Genomic DNA, 19,591 nt, shown 5'->3' on the forward strand with positions numbered 1-19,591 from the left:
CCACTTATACCAATAATGTGTTGGTAACTTAAATTCGTGGCAATTTGTTTTAGTTTGGCGATACCGTGCATATGTAGCCGATCACGACATTGAAACACACAACACACACACAGCACACACACAAGGTTAAGCTCACTCCTTTATTCGGGGTGGAAACCCTGCTTTTATACTGTTCAAGTTCCCGCCATTTTTGCTGATTGACTGAGTCATTCATATGAATAACAGTAGCGGGCGGGAACATCCATGCAAGGGAAATTCCACCCTGTTAAATCTTAGGAGATTCGGTCCAGCAGTGAATGGCACTTTCATCCTGGGCGCCACCATTTTATTCAAATACACCTTTATTTAAGCAGCTACTGCAGGCAGGGCACGACTGGGGCACTCTACTAGCTGAATGTTTACTACCAAGGGGTTGGGTGTTGCTTTGGAGTACACTTGCTTTTACAATTGAATTTTCTGGTTGATAGAGTACTGGATCATGGGGGTTTTACTGTACTGTAAAATCAAAGACCATCACTGTTTGTACTAAAAATAGTGGTTCAAGAATCCTCTAAAAGAAAAGCCTTCTGTCATGTATGTGGTCAAGTCGATGTTCAGAATACAAAGGCTTTGAAGTTTTTTTAAAAATTGTTGCATAGAAGTACAGCACCTTTGGAACTTGTTTTTAGAAATTTACAAGGATATTGAGCAAAATGGAAACAGGACAATAAAATTCAATCAGTGAGGATTGGCAAGAATATCTCCTCCATAATTTCCATCAGTACCGGAGCACCACAGGGCTGTGTTATTTGCCCCCCACTTCATTCAATATACCTATAGCTGTGTGACAATAACAGCATTTACAAATTTGCTGACAACACCACGGAAGTGGGTTGTATAAAGAAAGATGAGGAATCAGCAAACAGAAGGGACATTGGAAGCTTGGCTGAATGGTGAACCAACAATAACCTTGCACTTATTGTCACCAAAACTAAGGAGCTGATTGTTGACTTCAGGAAAGCCAGAGGTGTACAATCTAGTAATTATTGGGGGATCAGGGGTGGGGAAATTTAAGTTCTTGGGAGTCACTATCTCTGATTTTTCCATGGCCCAACACACTAATGGCATTGTGACACAGACAGGCGTGTGTGCACATGCAGAGAGAGACTTTATAGCAGCCATGGGCAAGTAATAGCAGACAATTAATAATGAACGTGGGGAAAATAGCATGGGAACAAAACACACACACACACACACACACACACACACACACACACACACACACACACACACACACACACACACACACACACACACACACACACACACTCTGAACTGGTACATAAAATGATCAAGGAAGAATCACTATGATGCCCCACCACCCCTTGACTCTGTGCAGGCACAGCTCTATGCTACAAGGGGCACTCATTAAATGCTCCCAACCCCTTTTAAAAGTGCACATCTTACCAACAGTTTCTCCAGCACCCTTCCCCATTTCTGGGCCTGGAGTGAAGCAGGATGGTCCCAAGCTGACAAAGAGGGAGAACAAAGAACTCATGATACCTTTATAGTGCTGAAGGGCCTGGCCCGGGTTGTTAGCAGGAAAAATTGCTTGGTGCCAGGAGGGTTAATCCAATTACAACAGCCAATGGCCCAACACCAAGTAAAGGCAGGCTGGAGAGTCCAGTCCAAGCAATTTACATGGGTCAAAGGGCAAAGTGTGCACTAATGGGTAGGGCAGGACCAAACCTTTATTGGCAGTTGATGTGTCTTCTGACTAGGTAGGGGGCATTGCTGTCACATGACCGCCTCAACCCTTCCCAGTGCCTCTATTTTCCCAAATGTTTCTGGAGGTTTCATATGATACTAGAAACCCTGGCAAATTTCTACAGAAATGTGGAAAATGTGCTGACTGGTGCATCCCGGTCTGGAATGGGGACACCAATATCCCTGAGCATAGCGCTGTCCAAAAGTTAGTGTACATACCCCAGGGCATCACAGGCAAAACCCTCCCCACTATCAAGAATATCTAAAGGGAGCGCTGCTATCGGAGAGTAGCAACAATCATCAAGGAGCCACACCACCCAGCACCCGCTCTGTTTTTGCTGCTGTCATCAGGAAAGAGGTTCAAGTGCCATATGACTCATACCACCAGGTTCAGGAACAGCTGCTGCTCCTCCACCATCAGACTCCTCAATGACAAACTCAGACTCGTTTAAGGACTCTTGTGCACTTTATTGATTTTTTAAAATTAATTCTCTGCATTGCACAGTCAGTTTGTTTATATTTCTTTATTTGTTTACATGTGTATGTATCTTGAGTACAGTTTTTTGTACTACCAATAAGTGGTAATTCTGCCTTGCCTGCAAAAAAAATTCTGAGTGTTGTATATGATGTCACATACACTCTGACAACAAATCTGAATCTGAAAGGCTGCTATTGATACAGAGCCTTCTAGATTATTTAATTATAAATTCAATTGTTGACCTGCTTGATGGCAGAACTTTGAAAAATGAAGCAAATGAGCTTGCTAAAAATTAGTATGAAAAAGTTTTAAATGTTAAGAATTGATTGTGCCATTGAAAACCTGAGGGGGAATGTTCTGGGGAGAAAATGGATACCAACAATCACTGGTTTCTGGGCTTTAAAGTGCAACATGGTTTGTGGAAATATGCTTGTTAGTGTATATTTGTGCCAAAGCCTAGATTAATGTGCCCAACTTGATCAAACCTATACAATGGTAAAGGAGGTCAGTTGAGGGAGAAAAATGTTTACTTAATAAACTGGCATTGGAGAATGTGAATCATGCCTACACATTTGAGTATTAAACATCAAGGAAATGTGATAATTTCACAACTTGGATGGAACCAGTAGGTTTCAGAAATTGGCATCTTTCTGACATCACAATCTTAACCTGTGAAGGTTCAAATTTTACATGAACCCAAATGTCATTTATAATAAAACAAAGATTGAAGAGGCTAGGACTTTATTCATTGGAACGTAGACAGTTGAGAGGGAATTTGATAGAGGTGTTTAAAATTATATGAAGGGAATAGATAGTCTAGATGCAAGTAGACTCTTCCCCCTGAGAACAGGGGAGGTTGAAACAAGAGGATACAAGTTGAGGGTAAGGGGGCAAAATTTTAGGAGAAACATTAGAGGATGTTTCTTCACTCAGAGAGTGGTGGCTGAATGGAATAATCTTCCGGAGGAAATAGTTGAGGCAGAGTCAATTCTTTCATTTAAGAGGAGGCTGGATATATACATGAGGGGGATGAGAGGGTTATGGGCAGAGAATAGGCGGGGGGAGCTAGCAGAGTTGTTTGAGTGAACTGGCGTGGACTTGTAGGGCCGAGATGGCCTGTTTCCATGCCATAAAAAATGTTAGTGCATGTTCATAACCTCTATATCTGTTATTTAACGAGTCCTGCTGAGAAAGCTTGGCTCCTGTTGCATCAGTAATCTGGTTTTGGAAGTACAGGGATTAGCTTGTTCACTAGCAAAGGAACCGATGAACCTAATAAAGCATTGGCATAAAAATTGATGTCTGAACCAGTGTCGTAACCTGTGTTACCATAAATAATTGTTGCGTAATGTAAAGTTGGTTGTTTTTCCAAAGGCGCTATTTGCCTTGGCGAGTCTGTTGTCTATCTCATTGTCGATCCTTGCATCTGATGAAATGGTGCAGCCGAGATAGGTAAACTGGTTGACCGTTTTGAGTTTTGTGTGCCCGATGGAGATGTGGGGGGGCTGGTAGTCATGGTGGGGAGCTGGCTGATGGAGGACCTCAGTTTTCTTCAGGCTGACTTCCAGGCCAAACATTTTGGCAGTTTCCGCAAAGCAGGACGTCAAGCGCTGAAGAACTGGCTCTGAATGGGCAACTAAAGCGGTATCGTCTGCAAAGAGTAGTTCACGGACAAGTTTCTCTTGTGTCTTGGTGTGAGCTTGCAGGCGCCTCAGATTGAAGAGACTGCCATCCGTGTGGTACCGGATGTAAACAGCGTCTTCATTGTTGAGGTCTTTCATGGCTTGGTTCAGCATCATGCTGAAGAAGATTGAAAAGAGGGTTGGTGCGAGAACACAGCCTTGCTTCACGCCATTGTTAATGGAGAAGGGTTCAGAGAGCTCATTGCTGTATCTGACCCGACCTTGTTGGTTTTCGTGTAGTTGGATAATCATGATAATCACAAAGATAAGCGTATACAGAGCCATTGTCATACCCACACTCCTGTTCGGCTCCGAATCATGGGTCCTCTACCGGCATCACCTACGCCTCCTAGAACGCTTCCACCAGCGTTGTCTCTGCTCCATCCTCAACATTCATTGGAGCGCTTTCATCCCTAACGTCGAAGTACTCGAGATGGCAGAGGTCGACAGCATCGAGTCCACGCTGCTGAAGATCCAGCTGCGCTGGGTGGGTCACGTCTCCAGAATGGAGGACCATCGCCTTCCCAAGATCGTGTTATATGGCGAGCTCTCCACTGGCCACTGTGACAGAGGTGCACCAAAGAAGAGGTACAAGGACTGCCTAAAGAAATCTCTTGGTGCCTGCCACATTGACCACCGCCAGTGGGCTGATATTGCCTCAAACCGTGCATCTTGGCGCCTCACAGCTTGGCGGGCAGCAACCTCCTTTGAAGAAGACCGCAGAACCCACCTCACTGACAAAAGGCAAAGGAGGAAAAACCCAACACTCAACCCCAACCAACCAATTTTCCCCTGCAACCGCTGCAACCGTGTCTGCCTGTCCCGCATCGGACTTGTCAGCCACAAACGAGCCTGCAGCTGACGTGGACATTTACCCCCTCCATAAATCTTCGTCCGCGAAGCCAAGCCAAAAAAAAGAATGTAAAGTGTAATTTTATAGAACCCACTCCTGGCTAAAGCTTCCATTCATCACACAGTTCAGGTGCTTCAAGTGATCTACATAGTGGTTAAGAATTGTGAATCCCTATCCAAAATAATGAAAGTCCCCCCCTGTATTGGGTTGTCTTTGGCTCCTTCCCAGACATCCACAATTCCTTTATCAATTTGGATTGCGGTAATAACCGCAAGCATCAACAGATTTTGCGGTAGTAGTTCTTTTCCTCTCCCTTGCCCCCCCTCAGAGAAACACTATATAGTTTTCAAAAATGTAACAAAGCTTTTTTCCCCCCTTATCTTTTTCAAACTTCAACTTTATATTTACGTTATTATCTTTACAATTAATCTCTATACATTGTTTTGATAGTCTTTTTTTAATAATTCTTGTTTCGTTGTCTGTTCGGCAGTTTTCAGCAAAGTATTGGGCATCCTTCAGGTCTGAGAACAATCTTTCTTTCCCCTGGAATAAATACTTTTAATATTGTTGGATGCCGTAGATTAAAATTATATCCTTTCTTCCATAGTATCTGCTTTGTCAAGTTAAATTCTTTCCGTTTCTTTAAGAGCGTGAAGCTGATGTCTGGATAGAAAAATATTTTTTGTCCTTTATATTCCAGAGGCTGCTTATTTTCTTTTACTTTATCTTTTGCCCGCTCTAATATTTTTTCTCTTGTTGTGTGTCGTAGTAGTTTTATTATTATGGAACGTGGTTTTTTGGTTTGAATAAGGCTTTGGTGCTGATGTTCTATGTGCTCTTTCAATTTCTATTTTATCTTGTAGTTCTTCTGCTTCCAAGACTTGTGGGATCCATCTTTTTATGAATCCCTTTATATCTGATCCTTCTACGCCTAGGAGGGGAGGGATTAATAGATCCTTAAAAACTTTTTAAAACTCTACAGACTGAATGATTATGTACCGAAACTAGTAAGGCAAGACCAAACTGGATTTGTTAAAAAAAGGCGAGCAGCTGATGATGTTTGTAAACTTATTAATTTAATATATGCAGCACAAATAATAAAATGCCAACGGTAACTGTTACGTTAGACGCAGAGAAACCCTTCGATAGGGTAAAGTGGAACTATTTGTTTAAAGTGTTACAGAAATGTAAACTACTGAAAAAATTTATTAACTACATTAGAGCATTATATAATGGACCATTAGCAAAGATAGTAATAAATGGATATGTATCAGATCACTTTAAATTAAGCAGGTCAACAAGACAGGGATGCCCATTATCCCCTTCACTGTTCGCTTTGGTAATTGAACCACAAGCTGAGTTGATAAGGAAGGAAACTGATTAAAAGGAATAAAAATAAAAGAGAAAGAATATAAAATCAGCCTATTTGCAGATGACATCATAGTATATTTAACAGAAGCAGATAAGTCAATAAAAAACTACATATGAAACTGAAAGAATACAGAGAGATATCAGAGAACAAGATTAACACCAATAAAAGTGAAGTGATGCCAATGAACCAAATTGATTATTCAGAATTTTTTTTTAAAGTACCCTTTTCAAATAGTAATCACAGGTGATATGTTACCTTGGTATCAAAATAGATAACAACCTAAAACATTTATACAAATTAAATTATTAAAAAAATACAGGAAGATCTAGAGAATTGGAAAGATCTACCATTAACTTTAATAGGAAGAGTAAACTGTATTAAGATGAATGTGTTCCCACAAGTGCAATATCTATTCCAAACGTTACCAATCCCCCTGACAGAGAAATTTTTTGCAAAACTGAAGAAAATAGTAAGGAAATTTTTATGGAAAGGTAAGAAATCAAGAATAGCGCTAGAAAAATTAACATGGAGTTACAAACAAGGAGGGTTACAGCTACCAAACTTCAAAAATTACAGGGTGGTACAATTAAGGTACTTATCAGATTTTTATCAGAGAGGAGAAAAACTGGACTGGACGAAAATAGAATTGGACAAATTGGGAGAAAATATCCCTGAAAACATACTTTATAAATGGGATGAAAAATTGGTGGAATATAACAATTCACCAGTACAACATTACATACTTAAATTATTGAACAAAAATACACCTGGAAGAAAAAAAGATAAATTGTCAAATACCAAAAATGATATTAGCACAAAACCCATTAATCCCCTTTACTATGGACAATTTATTTTTCAAGGAATGGGATAGAAAAGGAATTTAAAAAAATAGAAGATTGCTTTTTGGGAAATAATTTATTAGCATTTGAGCAAATAAAAGATAAATATGGAATAACACAAAGTGCAATATTTACATTGCCAATTGAACTTATCTGTAAGATATATTGGGAAATCGCTTGAGATTACTGGAAAGTAGCAACTATGAATATTTAATTACAGACACAATGATTATTAAAAAATTTAGTTCAAACGTGTACATCAAACTACAATATAAAGATAAAATAAAGTATAAACCGAAACAAAAGTTGGGAAATAAATTTAAACACAGAGATAAAGAACGAAACATGGGAGAAGTTATGATTCGGAACAATGAGGAACATGATGAATAGTAGATTATGTATGATTTGATATAACTGGCTACACAGATTATACATTACTCCTCAGAAATTAAAAAGAATGGTACCCAACAGCTTCGGATAGATGAAAGAGATTGGAACAACATTGCATGCAATTTGGACATGCTCAAAAGTAAAAACTTTCTGGGAAGATCTAAACCTAATATTAAACAAAATCATTAAAAAAATATACCAAAAGATCCAAAAAAAATTCTGTTAAATAATATAAAAGACAAAAAATTAGGACTAAAATTAGACAAAGCCCAAATAAAATTTACCACTAGCAGTTGCCAAAAAATGTATTGTGACAACCTGGAAATTGGAAACAAAATACAACAGTGGTATACAGAAATAAACAAGTGGATTCCATTAGAAAATATTACAGACAATCTGAAAGACAAGGGTACATTATTTGAACAAATTTGGGAACCATACGTAAAATATGTCGGAGAATGCCGACCACAACCCTCCATCTCGTAAAACAACACAATTATGAGCATAATAAGATTTAAATACGTGAAAGTAGATGATACAATTTTTTTTCTTCCTTTTTTTGGTTATTTCTTTGTTTTAAGTGTTTTATCATTTATTGATTTTTGATGAGGGTGGGGAAGGGAAGAGAGGAAGTGGGGGGAAAAGAAAAAATGTCACTATGTATATATTGGTGATCATTTGTGGATGTTGTTATTGATATAACTCATAGTGCAAAAATTAAAAAAATTAAAAATAAAAGAATTGGGAATCTCCATGTGTCTAATCAAGGTTCTGAATAAGTCCTTGAGCAAGGTTAGAATACAGAACAAGACAACAAAGGAACTGGCTCTTTGGCTGATCATGTCTCTGTTGACCATGATGCTAATCTGAATTAATTTCAATAGTCTCCAAATAAAATGTTTTCTTCTGTTTCCTGTCTGTTCATGTCTGTCTAAAGGTCTTTAAAATACCCGCTTCTACCAACTCCACTGGCACTGCTTTCTTCCACTGGATAAAAACAAAATGTTGCCCCTCATATCTTAAACATCCCTCTTTCACTTGACCCACGCTCTATGGTATTTGACATTCTGTCCTGCGTAAAGTAAAAGAGCATTTACTATCTACCCTAGCTATCCCTCTCATAATTCTATACACATCTATCAGATAATATCTCAGCCTCCAATACTCTATTGTCCCAATTTGTCCACTCTCTCCTTGTACCTATAAAAATTTAGCCCAAACAACTGGTGAACTACTTTTGTATCCTTTCCAAAGGCTCCACATTGTTCAGATAGTGTGGCAACCAGGACTACACACTATGCTCTAAATGTGGCTTAACCAGATTTTACTCAGCTGCAATGTGGCTTCCCAATTTTTTATACTTCATTCCCCATTACCACTGGATCAGTGAGGGGTTCTGCACCTGAAGAATGCACAAGCGGCAATCTGCTGGCGACTCAAAGCGAGGAACCCATGCAGGCTGTGGTTTGCTAGCAACTGCGGTCAAAGGACTTGCATCAGATTGTGGATTGCTGGAGACTGGCTCGAGATTGGTTGAAGAGGAACCAGGTATTGGATGCACGTTGGTGCTGAGGGCTTCTTGATCATGTGAAAGTTTGGATCATGAGCTTGGTTGCCAATGGCTTGGACCAAATGCTGTGGAAGCTGCAGGAGCCTGGAGGCAAAACCATGGACACTCGGTGACTCTGGGAAGATTCTCTTTTATTTCTTTCTCTGACTGTGAAGGACACTTTAAAAGAATCATGAAACTTTATCACCTATCAACCTCCACTTCGGGGAGTTATGGGCTTGCACCCTAAGATGTCTTAAGAGTTCTAATATTTACAAAATCAAATACTCTTGCATTTGATTTTCCAAAATGCATCTCTTCACATTTCTGGATTAAACTCCATCTGCCATTTCTCAGCCCAAATTTCCAATTTACCTATATTTTACAGTATCAGCAACTCCCATTTTTTTTTGTCATTTGCAAAATTGCCAATTAAACCATCTATATTTTCAACTTGGTCATTGATGTATGTTGCAAGCAAGTTGAATTGTGTTTTGTTTTCTCAGCATTGATCATATTGCTGGAGCATTGTGTCATGCAAATTTTACAACACTTGAGAATATCCCCTATTGCCATGCTTCTCCAACACATACGGCAGGGGTGGCCAAACTTACTTAACGCAAGAGCACCTATGATAAACTTCAGATGTTTGAGAGCTGTGAGACATGAAAAAAATTACATGTGCATTTTTACTCTTGCATGCATATTTTGTTGCAAAATTAAGAAATACATGTATGTAATAATATGTATGTGGTTTTTAAACTGCTGATTTGTATTAGTTTCATAATCAAAAAGTACACACACATACCAGATATTTTCAAATTTCTGACTGATTTCCTGTGGAAATTTCTGCCCAAAGTAGTAGTAGAGGCTGCCTCATTAAATATTTTTAAGATACAGAAAGAGATTTTTGCATCGTAAGGGAATTGAGGGTTATGAGCAAGGGGGGAGGTGGAGTTGGGTCCACAGCCAAATCAGCTGTGGTCTCACTATGGGAGCAGGCTTGAGGGGCCGGATGAATGACTCCTGTTCCTGTTTCTGATGTGTTCTCTTTTGGATTGATTCTGCCTCTGGACTCTGCAGATACCTGCATCATTAGAGCATCCATAGCTGAGCACATGATGCAGGAAGCGACCTGATGCAAAGCTGCCTTCTGCAGCAGGGTGAGGCCAGGGAGCCCACAGCTCTGCTCCTTCTTGTCTTGTGCTCTGCTCTCCTCTTCACAGTCACTGGTGGGATAGCAGAAGCAGCTACTGGGAACGGAGGCTGAGGTATAGAGTGGTCTAACCTCTGTGCTGTCTGGTTTTGACTTGCCATCCTGAGAGGCCAGGGCTTTCCCATGGCTACTGACAGGACCTTCACTGCTGTTTCCAGCTCCAGCTCTGTCCTGGTTTGGCATCTGGATGAGGCCCTCATTGGGGACCCCTCCAGTCTCTCATCTCCGTCATCTTGCTCTCCCCTCCCCACCTCCATACAGGAGTACCTGGGCAGACGCCCCATCTCCGGGACAGGCCATCGATGTTCTCTTGGCCCAGCTCTGGCTTCTTGACGTATGTGGCAGCTGCCTGCAGAACATCCTCAGCTTTGCCCAAGCAAGGAGAACCCAACTCAGGCATGCACTTCTCGCTCCACTCCTCTGCAGGGCTGTTCCTCCAGTGCCCAATCACTCTTCCCTTTCCTTGTCACACAGCCCAGGCTGTGACTGTCCTGGGACCACCTTGACCTGGCTGCAGAGATTTGGAGTGTCCCAGGGCACCTTCAGAAACACTGGTATCTCCTCCAGCCAAAGTATTTTCACGAGATTCGCATTACATATCAAAGAGCAGGATGTGGCTTGCGAGCTGTGGTTTGGCCATCCCTTACATATGGGATTGATAGATTAATTGGGTGGCAAGAGTTTCATGAGCTGGAAGAGACTTCCAACATGTTGCTTTGTTAACATTTTTAAATCTCATTAATTAATAAGTTAATAAATACACTGTGCTGAAATGTACATGGATAAAAAATTTCTCTTTAATGTTAATTTGGTGAAGTAGATTATTTACTCCAAAATAGGGACTGCCAAAATCAGTTTTGTTGATTTCAGTGAAATAAATACTGGGTCGTCTACTGCTCAGGGATCCATCCGATCCAGGTGATGAGAATTTGATGAACTCATTGAGCTGGAGTCTCAGATTCAGACGTTGTGATATATCAGGCTGAAAGAGAAGTGATCTCTTTTGCATACTGTCGAAATGGTCAATCACAAGGTGTGACTGGAATTGGGAATCCAGAGGTAGGCTCCAAGAATTCTCCATCTAATAGAAATGCAATTTTTGCAGCCAGCGTGGAAAAGAGCGGAAACTGCACGAACAATTTGCAAACTGACCAAAGGACAATGATGCATGGGGACCTTAACATTAAGGAAGTAACAAGGAATGCATTAATAATAGGAGCACAGACCTTTCTTCTGTGGCCTTGAGAACGAGCTACAAAAACAGTGTGGACTAGAAAGAAACAGAACGGAAAGGCTCTACTGTACAGTCCATGTAACGACCATTAATATAGAAAGGGCAAAGGGGTGGCACTGAATGAATGCATGCAGCTCCAGTCAAAATTAAAATACAACAGGGATAGTAATAGATGGTTTTTCACCTCAGCCACATGCAAATTGTCTTTGGCTTCATTAAGTTCAAGGAGTGGAATGCGGGGGGGAGTCACGTGATGGAGTAGTGGCCGGACGGTGAACTCCAGCCCTCTCCAGAAAAGTTAAAAAAAAAAACAGAAAAACACAAAGGCACAGAAATAAAAGTTAAAGAAAAGTGAATATAAAGGTGGAAAGAAGATGGCGACAAAAAAAGAAAAATCGAAATCAACGGTAAGAAGAGAGGAAGAGAAGACAACGGAGGAAGAAGGAGAAGGCCTTACCTGTTCGAAGAGGCCCGCGGTGGAGAGAGAAACCCGCTCCCTCAGGTCGGTAGAAAGTGGACTACAAAAATGGCTCGTTGAGCCGAGTAAAAGTGCGCAACCGCGCATGCGCATGAAAAAAAACACACCGACGGGAGGGGGGACCAGCTGGGGAGTCGATCTCCACAGCCGGCAACGACAGCTGCAGAACACCTGCAGCAAGAAGAGAACACAGAAGACAATGAAAACAAGAAAGAAGAGAAGAAAAGGGCAACAAAGAAACAACAGATGGCCAACCCAGAGGAAGAAGAAGAGGAAGAGTACAGTGAAATAGAAGAAGAAGGGAAAGGCAAGATAAAGGATTTACTTTCTCTTATTAAAGAATACATGGAGTCATTTAAAGAATGGCAAACACAGGAATTTAATGATTTAAGAAGAAGAATAAACAACACAGAAGAGAAAATGAATAAAATAGATATGACCTTAAAAGAAATGGGAAAGAAAATGGACAAGATGGAAGAGCGGGAAGTAGCAGTAGAAATGGAGGTGGAGGACTTAAAAAAGAAATTAGAGGAATCTAATAAAAAAGTTATAGAGACACAAGAACTGTTAGCTCAGAAAATAGATATAATGGAAAATTATAACAGAAGAAATAACATAAAGATAGTGGGCCTTAAGGAAGATGAAGAAGGCAAGAATATGAGAGAGTTTATAAAAGATTGGATCCCTAGGATCCTAGGATGTCCAGAACTACAGCAAGAAATGGAAATAGAAAGGGCACATAGAGCATTGGCCTTTAAACCACAACCACAACAAAAACCAAGATCTATTTTAGTAAAATTCCTAAGATATACTACAAGAGAAAAGGTACTGGAGAAGACAATGGAAAAAGTAAGAGAGGGCAACAAGCCACTGGAGTACAAAGGGCAAAAAATCTTCATTTATCCAGATATAAGTTTTGAACTCCTGAAGAAGAGAAAGGAGTTCAATACAGCAAAGGCGATTTTATGGAAGAAAGGGTATAAATTTATACTAAAGCATCCAGCGGTATTGAAAATATTTATTCCAGGACAACAAAACAGACTATTCTCGGATCCAGAAGAAGCACAAAAATTTGCAGAACAATTACAAAATAGACTGAGGGATGAAGACGTGTAATGAGAGTAAAAATGACCACGATTTATATGTATGTGGGTAAAGAGGTATAAGTGTGTATATGTATAATGTGCATACGTGAATGTATCCGTATTTAGAGGAAATTATAGATAGTATAGACAAGAATTAATAAGGGAAGGAAATGGAATAGAGGGAATAAGGAGGGAACTAAAAGAGTGACCTTTGTTACATATGAAAAGTGAAATCTTTTCTGGGGGGTTGCTGGGTGGGGAGGAGTTGCGGTCACTGCAAAATCAGCTGACGCTTGCGAGTGAATTCGCAAACCCAAATGGAGAGGGGAGATGTGGTTGTCCGACAAGGGATAAAGGACAACTCAGGAGGGGAAGGGGAGATTGGGGCTAAAGAAGTTTTAAATAGGAGAATAAGGAAAATGTTTGATGTTTTAGGAATGTTGTCTTATAAAGGGTTTAAAATAAGAAAACAGAAATGGAAAAAAAAAGGAGTGGAATGCATGGCTCAAAAAGAAAAGTGCTTTTTGATTCATGGGGCGAAAGACTGAGCTGCTTCACAGGAACAGGATTCACTTGAATTCGTGGAATTGAGAGGGATGGTTTGGTGCATGAAAAATATTGAAGTGAAAGATCAACCATGACCTATTCCTGCTTCTGTTCGTGTTATGTTCACTAAACTAATCTAAAGTTGTAAAAGTTTTAACTTTTTGTTTTGCATTTTCAGTGGATGAGTACATTGCAATAGCTAAAGAGAAGCATGGCTACAACATGGAACAGGTAATAACGTTTTAAGATTTAAAATGATCTTTTAGCCAATTCTGACTTTCCGATTTATAACTAGTTTACTTTCAATTGTTTCTACATTCTAAAATATTTTTGATGTAATGTAAAGCAAATGCAGCAAAACCTATGAAGAATTTTGTCACCATTTTATAGGTGTAAATTGCAAGTTTTGTTGATAGGTTTCTGAAGTTTGCCATTTTTCCTCTGTCTCTTATGTCCATAATTGTTCCTTTGTACAAGGAATGATAGCAGACAATGCCTATCCATTTTCTGGAGGGACCACTCCTTCTGTGACCCTTTCACCCACTCATCCTTTCCCATCAATCGCCTCCTGGTGCCTTTCAAGTGAAGCAGCATTTCACAAGTGAATCTAGGATCCAGCTCCTCTGCCTTGGGGAAACTGGACGCAATCTGGGAGATTTTCGTTCAGTGCCTTTGCCCTGTCTGCTATGACAGCAAAGACCTCCCTGTGACCTACCATTTTAATTCTACCCACCATTGCCACACTGACATATTTCTCCATGACCTCCTTGCCAGATCAAGGCTACCCACAAATTGGAGGAACAACCTGTCATGGCATTGTCCAACCAGACTGGATCAATCTTCCAATTTCTGGTGTCAATATCAATCTCCAATTTCTGATGTCAATATCAACTTCCAATTTCTTCTCGCGCTCTCTCTCGCGCTCTCTCTCTCCTTACTCCTTTCCACCAACTCCCTAACCCTTTCCTTTTATCAGAGACTTGCCCTTGGACCTCTGCCATCTTCCATCATTCTTTTCTCTTCTTCTTTTGCTTGTATCCATCTCATGCCTTTTACTTTTTAGCCTGTCCTCTTTCCCGCCCCCACCACCAAATCACCCACCTTTTTGTTCAGGTATCAGCTGTTTTTTTTTTACATTCCCAATGAAGGGCTCAGGCCTGAAAAATTGCCTTTTACTTCCTATGGATGCTGCGTGACCTACGTGTGCTCCAGCACTTTTGTGTATCACACTGAAGCTCAGCATCTGCAGAATTTTTTAACCACCAGTCACTCAACTATTTTGAAGAAGTGAAAAATTTGAATCTTATGAATTTTATGATCAGTCCTTCTAATTTATAGCTATTTAACAAATAAATGGCTGTTTATTGAATTAGTTGATACTTTGGTCATGCACTATATGTGCAGATCTCCAATAGTAAAAATCTATTCAACAATTTTTGACTCCTGGGTTTAATGTTAATGTTTTGAGGATTGAAGTTTTGTTTCAGCAAGTTAATTTTTTTTTTCTTCCTCTCCATTCTCCAACACCCATCCCTTTGCAGGCCTTGGGTATGCTCTTTTGGCACAAACATAACATTGAGAAGTCCTTGGCTGACCTTCCAAACTTCACACCATTTCCAGATGAGTGGACTGTGGAGGACCGGGTACTCTTTGAGCAAGCTTTCAGTTTCCATGGGAAGACTTTCCACAGAATTCAACAAATGGTAGGAATGAGTGATTTGTCTTTTAAATTTGTACTTGTGTGTAATAATGTCAGTTATAAAAATTGTACCTGAAGCATATTTTTCTGACCTTGTTCTGTTGAAACTCAGTGGCCAGATTGTTGTGAACACAAATGACCTCCACTTCGGTTTGTGCTGTGATCCTTTCTGTGACTGAGAAGTTGTATATGAGATGGGCTGATTACTGCCAGGTGTTGTTCTGCAGTGCAGTTTATTTGGTTTGTGATTTTAAAACTGGTTCTATTCTATGTTATTAAATTGTCAATGATTAATTATCAATGTAGCGAGAGATCGCCATCAAATCCATTTTCTTTGATAGGTTTGTTGTAGACCATACTTGGAATATTGTGAGTAGTTTGGGGCTGTATACCTAAGGAAGGATGTGATGGTATTAGAGAGGGTCCAGAGGAGTTTAAAAGATTGATCCCTGGAATAAAAAGGTTTTCATATGAGGAGCATTTGAAGGCTCTGGGATTCTACTTGCTGGAGATTAGAAGAATGAACTCTATCAAATACTGAAAGGCCTGGATAGAGTGGATGTTTCCCAAGGTGGGGGCATCTGGGACCAGAGGACTCAGCCTCAGAATACAAAAACATCTCTTTAGAGATGAGAACATAGAATACAACAGCACAGTATAGGCCAGTGGTTCTCAACCTTTTTCTTTCCACTCATACCACTTTAAGTAATCCCTATGCCATCAGTGCTCTGTGATTAATAAGGGATTGCTTAAGGTGATATGTGAGTGGGAAGGGAAGGTTGAGAATCACTGCTCGAGACCTAACTGTTACTGAAATATTTTGTTTGAGAAAAATTGTCATTGGTCCATTTCCTTTGGAGTTATGAAAGCATCCACATAATGTGTCAATTAGGTACAATTAAAATAGTGGTTTTCAACCTTTTTCTTTCCACCCATATATTGCCTTAAGCAATTCCTTACTAATCACAGCACCTATGGCATAGGAAATACTTAAAGTGGTATGAGAGTGGAAAGAAAAAGGTTGAGAACCACTAGTTTAGGCTTTTCAGCTGTCGACCTATATTCATACCAAAAAAAAACCTTTCTTTTTCTGTCATCCATGTGCCTGTCCAAGAATCTCTTTAAATGCCCCTAATGTTCCCACCACTACCCCTGGCAAGGCATTCTAGGTACTCACAATTCACTGTGTAAAAAAAAAAAAAACTAAAAAGACATTGGCCGTCTTCCTTAGCTACGCCTCTCAGAATCTTGTAGATCTCTAAGTTGCTTCTCATCCTCCTTTGCTCTAAAAAGAAAAGTCCTAGCTCTGCTAACCTTATTTTCCAATCCAGTCATTATCATGGTAAATTTTGCACCCTCTAAGTAGCTTATGCATCCTTCCTACAATGAGGTGACCAGAACTGAACACAGTATTCTAAGTGTGGTTTCACCAAAGATTTGTAGAGTTGCAACATAACCTTTGTACCCAATCCACTGACTAATGAAGCCCAGCATCCCATAGGCCTACATGGCAACCTTGAGAGATGTGTGGAATTGGACCCCATGGTCCTTCTGTTCATCCACACTGTTAAGTATCCAACCATTAACCCTGTTCTCAGCTTTCAGGTTTGACCTTCCAAAATGCAGAGCCTCACACTTACCTGGATTGAACTCCATCTGCCACTTTTCTGCCCAACTCTGCATCCTTTTGTAAACAATGAGGGTGGTAAATTTGTGCAAAATATTGCTGCAGATGGCTGTGCAGGCCAAACCATTGCGGATATTTGAGGCAGAAGTAGATACGTTCTTGATCAGGAAGGGAATCCAGGGTTATGGAGAGAAGGCAGGATAATGGGGTTAAAAAGGATAGTAAATCAACCATGATGGAATGGCAAGGCAGACTCAGTAGGCCAAATGGCATGATTCCGCTCCTATGTCTTATGGTCGAAATTTTTTGAAACAGTGAAAATTACTGATTTGCACATTTTTTAGTAATAGTCATTTTTGAATATTTATATCTTGTCCTGAGTTTTCTGAACCAAAAGCAAATTTGCTCCTTGATGGGGAAAATCAATGTGCTTCCTGCTAAACAGTTCCAGATGTTGTGGATGTGAACTTTGGGTGAAGATGCTAATGCAATCAATGATTGTTATCTAATATTATAAATGAAATATTGGATATTGCATCACACCTGTCAAAGATTTTAAGATTCTCAGAAGTGGAAATTGGAATGAATTGAATAGTATTTTTTCTGCCTTCATACTTTTGCAATTAACATACAACAGTAGAAACCTGTTCTCAAGCACAGCAGAAGACTGAACATGATCTACACGATCATGGTTATAGGTTTAAGAAGCTTTCATATAGCCCAACTTGCATCCTGTAATGTTTGTAGCATCTTCGTAACTTCTGCCAGACTTCTCACAAACTCTGCCTCCCCCAATTAAATCTTGCACCTTGTCTCTGTGGTACATGTTTCCCATATAAGCCATCTAACCTGAGGCTAACCTGTAATTGGGTGGCTTTCATGATATGCAGGAAACTCATTCTTAATCGCTTGAGCTTATAGTAGATCACTGCATGGAACTCTCTTCCAGAGCAAGCTATCAGCATGGTATTTTATTTTTATTTAAAGAATTTATTGTTACTCACTTTTGATAATCCTTCCATTAAGCCATGAAAACCTATGCATTTGAGAATATTTAGTCCACAGTAATTTCAATAAAATTATTTGTTGAGGGCACATTTACAATAAGTGTGCAGTTGGTGTAATTTGGAGCTCAACGGAAAAGTCTGCAGACTTTTTTCCAGTGTAATTTGGAGTATATTTCTTTAAAGATGAAATGCCCCCCAAACTGTTGTCTCTAAATGCACTATTACATTATGACATTTGACAATGTCATTTTAAACTGCCTTTTGTTGGGAAACAGTGAGTGCATGTTCTCTACCTCATGAAGCAATTTCTTTCATACATGAACATGAAAACTCATTAAAAATTCATCAGTGGAAGCTAAATATTTTTCAGCAAGCAGCATTGAATTGGAAGTAATGGTTTATTTTTCCCCAAATCTTCACCTAAGCATGTGTTCTGAGGCCAACTGCAAAACTGCTACCCTAGATAAGCTTGTCCAAATTATAGATTTGATCATTTTTCTGAGACTCGGTGGTGTAATTTTTTGTGGTGTCTTTCTCTGTATTTCTGACAAGTGTATTGTATCGTGTACCTTCCAATGCACCATCGTGTTATATGGCGAGCTCTCCACTGGCCACCGTGACAGAGGTGCACCAAAGAAAAGGTACAAGGACTGCCTAAAGAAATCTCTTGGTGCCTGCCACATTGACCACCGCCAGTGGGCTGATATCGCCTCAAACCGTGCATCTTGGCGCCTCACAGTTTGGCGGGCAGCAACCTCCTTTGAAGAAGACCGCAGAGCCTACCTCACTGACAAAAGGCAAAGGAGGAAAAACCCAACACCCATCCCCAACCAACCAATTTTCCCCTGCAACCGCTGCAATCGTGTCTGCCTGTCCCGCATCGGACTTGTCAGCCACAAACCAGTCTGCAGCTGACGTGGACTTTTTACCCCCTCCATAAATCTTCGTCCGCGAAGCCAAGCCAAAGAAAAGATTGTAAATATGAATACAGTCCTTGAGCCCGATTTCCCTTTTTCATAGAATTTTTTTCAATGTTAGACATAACAGGCCATTTCGGCCCAAGAACCCATGTTCCCCAATTTCACCCAAATAACCTACACCCAGTTTCAAACAGTGAAAGAAAACTGGGGCCCCCATGTAGACACGGGGAGAAAGTACAAACTTCTTACAGACAGCTTGGGATTTGAACCCTGGTCCTGATCGCTGGCTATCGCTATGCCAACTGTGTCACCCCAGTTAGCTATTAATCATAGATTCAAAATGCACGGTTTGATTTGAAGTCTTTTTTTGATCGAGGTATATCTGTACGATGACATATTAACTGGATTTTGAAGTTTGATTGAACTTGACAGAATTGCTCAACGATATGCATATTCACAGCTACCTGACAAATCCATAGCTAGCTTGGTAAAATTCTATTACTCATGGAAGAAGACGCGAACCAAGACCAGTGTAATGGATCGTCATGCTCGGAAGCAGATGAAAAGGGATAAGGAAGGGAGGTAATTAAATGCTATGACAGCCATTTCTTATTAGGCTAATGCAATTAATTGTACAATATTCATATTAAAACTATTTTTAGGTAGTAGTTTATTTCAGGTAAAACCAATATAAACATTTGGTGCTTATTTTCATATTTAGTTTTCTTTCAGTATTTTTAATTGTTTTGCATTTGTGTTTACTATCTACATTTCCTTTTCTAGCTAACAAATGAAAACAATTTTGCACAAAACCCTCCCAGGCAGGACTTAAACCAAGCATTAAAATTATCCGATTATTCAACTTACCTG

At 40.0% G+C, this 19,591-nt stretch overlaps 1 protein-coding gene across 4 annotated transcripts in view; it reads left to right on the forward strand.

Annotated features, from left to right (window-relative positions):
- The window catches only part of rcor1 (REST corepressor 1), a 90,559-nt gene that overhangs the window by 40,744 nt on the left and 30,224 nt on the right, over positions 1-19,591 (forward strand). For all 4 annotated transcript variants that reach the window (XM_069916458.1, XM_069916459.1, XM_069916460.1 and 1 more), the window contains 3 exons: positions 13,647-13,699; positions 15,010-15,171; positions 19,182-19,303. In XM_069916458.1, coding sequence (XP_069772559.1) covers positions 13,647-13,699; positions 15,010-15,171; positions 19,182-19,303 — 337 coding nt within the window. The remainder of the gene's footprint in view (positions 1-13,646; positions 13,700-15,009; positions 15,172-19,181; positions 19,304-19,591) is intronic.

Source organism: Narcine bancroftii, chromosome 2, assembly GCF_036971445.1.
Source record: "Narcine bancroftii isolate sNarBan1 chromosome 2, sNarBan1.hap1, whole genome shotgun sequence".
Classification (NCBI taxonomy): Eukaryota; Metazoa; Chordata; class Chondrichthyes; order Torpediniformes; family Narcinidae; genus Narcine; species Narcine bancroftii.